Raw genomic sequence first — 8,830 nt, 5'->3', positions numbered from 1 at the left:
TCAGCTCCTCCTGGAAGTCCTCGGCCTCCATGCCGCCCCTCTGTCCCGGATGAGTCGCCTGCGGGCGGCGGGCGGTGGCCTTCGGACCCGGGGCCGGCGAACTCCTCTGCGGTTCGCGATCCAGCGGGGGCGCGGGGTTGGGGGGCGCTGCGGCCCTTTCCGCCCGCTCCGGAGCGTGCGAACCTCCGGTTTCCGCGCGAAGAAGGCCCGTAGGAAGTGACAGAACGGCGGGCTGCGACAGGACCAACAATAACGATGCGGAAGTCCCCCGGGAAGCCTAGAGAGGCTTCGAGGCGCGCGTCGGTTTGCGGGGCGCGCGGGAGTATGGTGGTGCTACCGCAGCTGCAGCGGCTGCTGGTGGAACCAAACAGGGAGGTGCTAATGAACTTGTCCTTCCGGTTTGCCGGCTGCTCCCGGAAGATTTAGGGTCTAGAATCCTAGGCTAGCTGCTGCCCAGAAAGGCATTCCGGGCGAGGTACACCCTAGCGGCGTGGAGGGCCAGGCGGAGAACCTGGGGCTGGGGGCGTCTGTGCAGCCCCGCTGCAAGCGGGGCTAAGGAGGCGCCTTGCCCCACAGGCTGGCTTTTTCTGAAGTTGTCCTTTTTTGTTCAGCTTCATTCTGTCAGTACAAAGGCAGACGTACAGATACACAGACACAGGAAAGGAACCCGTTCTTGACCTCCAACCCCGAGGTCTAGTTGAGATGCTCAAAAGGCAGGATTTCTTGCTGCTCCCACAAAACCCACCCACTCAAAGCTCAACTCTCCTGGAGTCTCCTGGGCCGACTGGAGAGCCAGCTTTCTGGGAGGCGAGCAGGAAAGGGAGTGTTTAGCCCCCACGACCTAGTGGGGAGCCATCTGATCACCCTACCACCCTGATTTCTCTTTCTTCCCCAGCACAGCGGACACACCAGGAAGAGGAAGCCCAACCTCAGGGCATGGGGCACACTCAGCCAGTGCAGATAGTGGTTCTAATAATTAAGGTAGGGGGAAGAACCTAGGGTTAGATGGTTTCCCCCAGGTTTGAGACTTCCCACCAGTATTTTAGGTGGTTCGACGCAGAGGAAGTCTGTAGGCTGGGGATGTTCTGTGTCAGCTTTTGGGTGATCTGTGAGCCGCTGTTGTCTAAGATGCTAGGAAGGAGCAGCTGCTGGTGCTAGAGCTGTTCCTGACCCTCCCACCCGAGACGGTCAAGACCAGGGTGTGAAAGCGGCACCTGGGGAGTGGAGCTGAAGCTGTAGCTGTTGTGAGGATGTTGCGAAAGGCCAATGGGACCGGGAGAGTGGAAAGAAATCAGGTGTTTTCGATGGGAGTGCTTAAGATTCCGAAGCGTGGGGGGCTTCCCTGGTGGCTCAGTGGTAAAGAATCCGCCTGCCAATGCAGGAGACACGGGTTTGATCCCCGGTCTGGGAAGATCCCACATGCCGCAGAGCCAGTAAGTCCGTGCGCCACAGTTGTGCTCTAGAGCCGGAGGGCCACAACTGCTGAGCACACCCACAGCAACTGCCGAAGCTGGCACTCTAGGGCCCGTGCTCTGTAATAAGAGAAGCCACCACACTGAGAAGCCTGGGCACCAGGACTAGAGGGTATTCCCCGCTCTCCTCAACTAGAGAAAAGCCCACGCAGCAGCCGAGACCTAGCACAGCCAAAAATGAAATGAATGATTAAAAAAAAAGATTCAGAAGCACAAATGAATTGACTTTTGGTACCCAACTTGAAGACAGCAACCATTTTGCTCTCCAAAGGAGCATCCATTGAGGCTTTCAACACGCAAGATGCTTGCCTGTCTCAGGGAACCATTTGTTTCTCTTCAATGGAGCTTTGATCTTGTGTTTCTGAGGTGCTCAGTTGTGTATTCTTCCCACTCTATTCCTTTTCTTATGAAAGAAATGTTTCATTCTTCTTGTGTCCCAAAATCAGATACTGCCTTTCCTGTAATATGCTCCATAACTGGTTACTAATGGTATGATCAGATGATTTGGAAAGGGGGTTCCTGTGGTCACTGTTTTGGGGTTTTGATGGAAGTTCTATACAATGTCTTAAATGTTTAAATTAGAAAACTGATAGCTGCATTTTCTTTGTGAATTGGAATACCATATTGAGAAGGAATCTGCGGGCATTCCCTGTGGCCCAGTGGTTAGGACTCTGTGCTGCACTGTGGAGCCCAATTCCATTCCTGGTCCCCGGTGGGGGGACTAAGACCCTGAGTCCCACAGGCTGCACAGTGCCGCCAAGCAGAGGAGAAAAAATAGAGAGAAGGAATCTGAGTCTTAAATATGAGCCAAGCAAGAAGAGGGGCTCTCATCTGTTACTGATGCAAACATGAGTATCTGTGGTGTGTCTGTGTATCTGTATGTCTGCCTTTGTTTTGAACTGTATCTCTTTAATGTCTCTGTGTCTTCAATCCTGCCATACTTCCAAAATGAGCATCCTTCTTTACTGAAAATATTGAGGCTCCCTAATTTACAATTTTATTCATATGGAATTTCAGGGGATCTCAATTGGCTAAACAATCTTAACAAAGAAGAACAAAGCAGGAAGATGGACACTTCCCAATTTCAAACATTATTACAAAGCTACAGTAATTAAAACGTGGTACTGCCATAAGAATAGATACATAGATCAATGGAATCAAATTGAGAATACAGAAACGATGCCATACATCACCAAGCAATTGATTTTCAACAATGGTGCCAAAAACTATTATATGTAGGGAAAACAAACTTTTCGACAAATAATGCTGGGACAGCTGGATATCTACATGGAGAAGAATGAAGCTGGACCCTGTCTCATAACATATACAAAAATTAATTCAAAATCAAAGACCTAAATGTAAAGCTAAAACTATAAAACTTTTAGAAGGAAAGTTAGATGTAAGCTTCATAGTCATGGACTAGGCAATAGTTTCTTAGCTATAACACCAAAATCATAAGCAACAAAAGAAAAAAATTGATAAACTGGATTTCATCAAAATTAAAAACCTGTGCATCAAAGGATGCTGTCAGTTAAATGAAAGACCACCCACTGAATGGAGAGAATATTTGGAATCATACTTGTGATGAGGATCACACAAGAAGAACTCAACAACAAAATTACAAACAACCCAATTTTTTTTAAATGGGCAAAGGATTTAAATAAACGTTCCTCCAAAGCAGCTGTACAAATGGCCAATAAGCATATGAAAAGATACTCAACATCATTAGTCATTAGGAAAATGCAAATCAAAACCACAATGAAATATCATTTCACCCACTAGGATGGCTAGAATTTAAAAATCAAACAGGGAAAAAAGATAATACGAAATGTTAGCAAGGATGTGGATAAACTGGAACCCATTTATACATTGCTACTAGGAGTGTAAAACAGTAACTGGTACAGCTGCTGTGGAAAAAAGTTAGACAGTCCCTTCACAGGTTAAACAACGTTACCATGTGCCCCAGTACCTTCACTCCCAGGTATCTACCAAAGAGACCAGAAAGTATGTGTTCACACAGAAATTCGCACATGAATGTTCATGGCACCATTTTTCATAATAGCCCCAAAGTGGAAACAACCCAAATGTCCACAGCCTCTAAAATGAATAAATAAAATGTGGTATAGCCATACAATGAAATAACACTCAGTCGTAAAAGGAATGAAGTGCATGATGCTAAGGGAAAGATGCCAGGCACGAAAGACCACACACTGCATGGGTCCATTTGTAGGTAAAGCCCACCCTAAGAAAATCTGTAGAGACAGAACATAGATTAGTGATTGCTTATGTCTGACGGGTATGGGGATTTGGGGATAAAAGCTAAGTATTTTAGAGTTTCTTTTTGAGTTGATGAAATGTTCTTAAACTGTTGGTATTATGGATACACAGCTCTGTGACTATACTAAAAGTCATTGAATTGTATACTTCAAATGGGTGAATTATATGGTATGTAACCTACATCTCAATAATGCTATTTAAAAAGGGACACCATCAAGGAGAAATTCAGAATGATGCCAGTTGCTTTTTTCTTGGCTGGGCTCTGGTTATAACTAAATACCAGATTCTTTATGAAACACTGTGTAGCAGAAAGAAAACATTATTATTTTGATAGCTGTTGCCAGAGTGTCTTTGGGGAACCAGATGTCTTTCCTTCGGAATAAACCTTCCTAATTTACTGGAGGATCCTTTGAGATTCCATTTGCAAACCTGGAAACCGCTCTTTCTTGAGAATTTGAGGGCAAGGAAGAGCTGAGAAAGGAGATGTTTCTGCAAAAAGGTGGAAGGCTGGAAAGCTTTTGGACCGAAATGACTGAGAGACTCAATAAAAAAGCAGCCTGATACTCAGCATTAGATTACCTACTGAATCATACTGTGATATAAATGTTCCTTACTATTAGCCCTGAATCAGCAGTAATGATTTCTGTGTTATATTGAGGACTATGAATTTTAAAAAGTAGTCATAGTAATCTTCCAAAAGAGTGTAGCCAAGTGTTTGAATACATCAAATCTACATAAAGGACCCTGGGTTATATATGAGTGAAAAGCCAGGGTTTCTTAATAAGACCTATGCTGCGGGACTGGGCGCATTTTTGGTTACAGGACTTCGAAGGTGGGGGAGCAGAGGACGTGGACAGCTGGAAAGAGGAGGAGACCCATTGAGACAGGAAAGAGGATTGTCCTCAGCAACAGGAATGCCAGCTCGGTGGTCAGGATTTATTGTGCAGGACAGGGAAAGGTGCTGTTTTATGGAGGCTTCTGCTGGCCAACTCTGGAAACAAGCCTGTGAAAGCTGTGATGCTGACACCGGGGAATTCTGGTGAGAAGGCACGACAGGACTCTCCAAGGAAAAGCTTCGGACACCAGGTCTCACCCCCCACCCCACCATGGCTCTTGGATTCGCAGCCACAGCCTTTAATTTGCCATGGAGCTACACCCCCACTCACTGGATGTCTGGACCAAGAGCTGATCACGGGGTTTCCTTCACAGGGGAGCCAGGTGTCTTCATAACTCTGCAGAAGCTGAGACTTTGTCTAAGTGGGAAGAGACCTAAACGGAAGGGCAGGAGGTAAAATGCGCTGAGTACTCTGGCCCTGATTCATTGGAAGGAACCATCCAGCTGTTGGGTGGTCAGGACACATTTGCTGAGACCCTGCTTTTCTACTTTATAGCTTATGGGGGCGTTGTGCTCCCCAGAGGGTGAGGGACCCACCCTGGGGGACCTTCAGGATCCATACATCAGGGGCGGGCAGAAAGAGGGACCTCAGAGCCCCTCTCGCCTGCTTCTCCAGGCCGTTCTCTTATTTCCACCACTGGGAAGTTATCCGTGGGTGCCTTGCATCTTTTGGCACTCTGTGAAGTTGGGGAGTAATTAGAAGAGGGGGATTTGTGCCTCCAGATCCTCCACCATCTCCCCAGGCCCAGGAGGACAAGCTCCAAAAGCGTGAACAAGAGACAGAGCCCCGTGACCCCAAACATGGTCTTCAAGAAGATGCTCTTCTCAGAGGGGCGAGAGAGGTAACAGTTGGTACTGCCAAGGCAGGGCTCTAGACGACATACAAAGGAACTGGGCATCCTGAACCCGTACAGGTGGTACTGCCCCCCCAAGGCTGCCCCCTCAAGGGCCAGTCGCACCCCGAGCTGTGCCACGTAGGCCCAGAGCAGCCTGGAGCTGCCAGCCCTCGAGGCCTCTCCGCCCTTCTCCCCTTGGCTCAGCGTCTCTTCTTCCGTCTTCACCTTTTCCGATGCCTCCCAGTGCCAGATGATGTGATACAGAATGAAACCCATGTAGAGGGCGCTGGGCACAGCCACCAGCGTGACCTGGAAGGCCCAGAAGCGCAGCGGGGAGAGGGGGTGGAAGGCATCGTAGCACACGGCCTTGCAGCCCGCCTGCTGAGTGTGACACACGAACTCGCTCTGCTCCTCGCTGCCGCCGAAGACCCCCGTCCCGCCGGCGGCCAGCAGCACCAGGCGGAGCCCCAGGAGCGCGGGAAGCAGGAGGCGGCCCACGGGAGTTGGGTGCCGGCTCTCCTCCGCGGCCACCCGCCTCAGGAAGCTGCCGCACATCCTGTTAGGAAGCAGAGGACAGCGGTGAGCGTCGGTGCGCTGCGCGCCGGGCCCCAGGAGAAGCGCCGGGCCGCTCTTCACTCCCGATCCAAGGATGGGTAGGGCAGGCTTGCTTGCTCCTCCCCGAGAACCTGGTTGATCAGATACCACGACCTGACTGTACCTCTTTGTAGTTATGGAGTCATCTCTCTAAAATACTAATTGTGAATGAGTGTGGCTGTGACTTTGTTTTCTTGCCCCTTCCAGTGCTGCTGGGAATTCCGGTGAGAAGGCATGACAGGACTCTCCAAGGAAAAGCTTTGGAGGCCAGTACCCTCCATCCACCCACCCACCACGGCTCTTGGATTTGCAACCACAGCCTTTAATTTGCCATGGAGATAAGTCCCCACTCACTGGATGTCTGGACCAAGAGCTGATCACGGGGTTTCCTTCACAGGGGAGCCAGGTATCCATAACTCTGCAGAAGCTGAGACTTTCTAAGTGGGAAGAGACCTAAATGGAAGGGCTGGATGGGATGGAGCAGAGACAGGCTCTGCTCTCGACCTGCAGGGAGAGCAGAGCCTGTCTTTGTCTTTCTCTTTCCCTCCCTTCCTCTCTCGCTTCCCAAAGGCTGAATAGTCAGAGTCCTCTGAAAACCGCTGCCTCCCCAGGCCCCGGTGCTCACAGGCTGCCTGTCTGGCCTCTGCTCCCCTCACAGTGGGGAGACCAAGAAGAGGTTAGGTCATGGGGGTCAGTGGGGGTCCAGTGAACAGAGCGAGTGTTGAGGCTTGTCTGGTCTGATGTTCCAAGCAGCTTAGGAAAGAACACTTGGAAGAAGACCCAGCAGAATCTACTAGTTAAATGTCACGGGGTTTGGGCCAAAGCCAGAGCTGACTGGACAAAATTCGAAAACTCAACCCTGCTTTGTCATTGCTCTTTGGGCTATCTCCCTCGTGGTGAGACGTGACTGGAGTCGAGGACAGGCTGCAGAACTCCTTCACTTCTCGGGACAGAATGCCATCACAGCGTGAGGCCAGTTTGCCACTTTTCATCTCCTCTCAGCAGCCCTCAACATCCAACTGCTCTTCTAACTCTCCTCCATCAGCCCAAACGCTCACACACCTGGTTCCCCTGACTTACAGAAGAGAAAATAGAGACTATAATGTGAAACCCTGCAGCTGCTTCTTTTATCTTCACAGTCACATCCTGATGTAGCATCTTCGAGAAACAAGTGTCTTTCCACTTGTCCAAGGCAACCCTCCCTTTCAAATCTATGTCCCTGGGGCACTCCTTCCAGCTGCTTTGAGGATTTGACCCCCAAATTACCTTTCCTGTAATTCCGACCATCCTTGTTTCCTCTCCGACATTGAACTGGCTTCAGTTTCTTCCAGTTAAGTCTAATATTAGTAACCTGAATTTCTAAGTTAATATGGCAGCAAGTGCAACATGCCTAATTGCTCTCTTACCAGCTATTATAATACCCAGGGAGATGCACAAAACAATCTTAAATGATTATTAGTGTTATAAAGTATAGATAAGAAGGGGCCATATGCCAGAACTTAGGGAGAATGGTCACTTCTGTGCAATCAAAAGAGATATTGAGATGCCTCCAAGAGACAGTTCTGAGGGCTTCAATTGACCAAAGAATTATGTCACCATCCACCAACTGTGCGAAACCATATTTTGAGCCACTCAGAATCCGAGTTTGAACCTCTGCCTGCCCCCTCAGGCCCTCTCTTCCTTCTTTGTCACAGACTGTGAAAACTCCAAGCGTATCAGGCTGCTGAAAATTCTTTTCAGTAAAATTGGGTTAAAATTTTAAAAGAAATTTATTCCAGTCTCTAGAAAGATGCAAAACTGGTCCCATGACTAAAGATGGCAGATTGAAGATAAAAGGTTATCCCCTCTCATCCCTAACACTCCTCGAAAATAAGAGTAAATGGATCTTTATGAGTGCACCCACTACAAAGAGAGTAGAAGAGCATCAGATTGATCCCTGAAGGCAATAGAAAAGGTTCTGGAGAAAACTCAGTCAGCATGCCAGAAAGCACACTGGATAATTCTTTCAGAATTCAAAGGAAGAAGATGAATAAAAATAATAAAAGGTAAATAGATATGGATCAAAAGCAACAGTTAGAACTGGACATGGAACAACAGACTGGTTCCAAATAGGAAAAGGAGTACGTCAAGGCTGTATATTGTCACCCTGCTTATTTAACTTATATGCAGAGTACATCATGAGAAACGCTGGGCTGGAGGAAGCACAAGCTGGAATCAAGATTGCCGGGAGAAATATCAATAACCTCAGATATGCAGATGACACCACCCTTATGGCAGAAAGTGAAGAGGAACTAAAAAGCCTCTTGATGAAAGTGAAAGAGGAGAGTGAAAAAGTTGGCTTAAAGCTCAACATTCAGAAAACGAAGAAAATGGCATCCGGTGCCATCACTTCATGGCAGATAGATGGGGAAACAGTGGAAATAGTGGCTGACTTTATTTTTCTGGGCTCCAAAATCACTGCAGATGGTGACTGCAGCCATGAAATTAAAAGATGCTTACTCCTTGGAAGGAAAGTTATGACCAACCTAGACAGCATATTAAAAAGCAGAGACATTAATTTGCCAACAAAGGTCTATCTAGTCAAGGCTATGGTTTTTCCAGTGGTCGTGTATGGATGTGAAAGTTGGACTGTAAAAAAACCTGAGCGCCGAAGAATTGATGCTTTTGAACTGTGGTGTTGGAGAAGACTGTTGAGAGTCCCTTGGACTGCAAGGAGATCCAACCAGTCCATCCTAAAGGAGATCAGTCCTGGGTGT

The 8,830-nt window shown here is 48.1% G+C and overlaps 1 protein-coding gene across 1 annotated transcript in view; it reads right to left on the bottom strand.

Moving 5' to 3' along the window:
* Positions 1 to 4,671: 4,671 nt before the first annotated feature.
* Positions 4,672 to 8,830, bottom strand: part of GJC3 (gap junction protein, gamma 3, 30.2kDa) — a 6,905-nt gene continuing 2,746 nt past the window's right edge. Inside the window, exon 2 of the mRNA XM_010844784.1 lies at positions 4,672 to 6,036. Coding sequence (XP_010843086.1) covers positions 5,208 to 6,035 — 828 coding nt within the window. The 5' untranslated portion in view covers position 6,036 and the 3' untranslated portion in view covers positions 4,672 to 5,207. The remainder of the gene's footprint in view (positions 6,037 to 8,830) is intronic.

The sequence above is a fragment of the Bison bison genome, unplaced genomic scaffold, assembly GCF_000754665.1.
Source record: "Bison bison bison isolate TAMUID 2011002044 unplaced genomic scaffold, Bison_UMD1.0 scf7180017864208, whole genome shotgun sequence".
NCBI lineage: Eukaryota > Metazoa > Chordata > Mammalia > Artiodactyla > Bovidae > Bison > Bison bison.
Note: the sequence above shows the minus strand (reverse complement) of the source record. Positions and strands in the feature narration are given on the sequence as shown.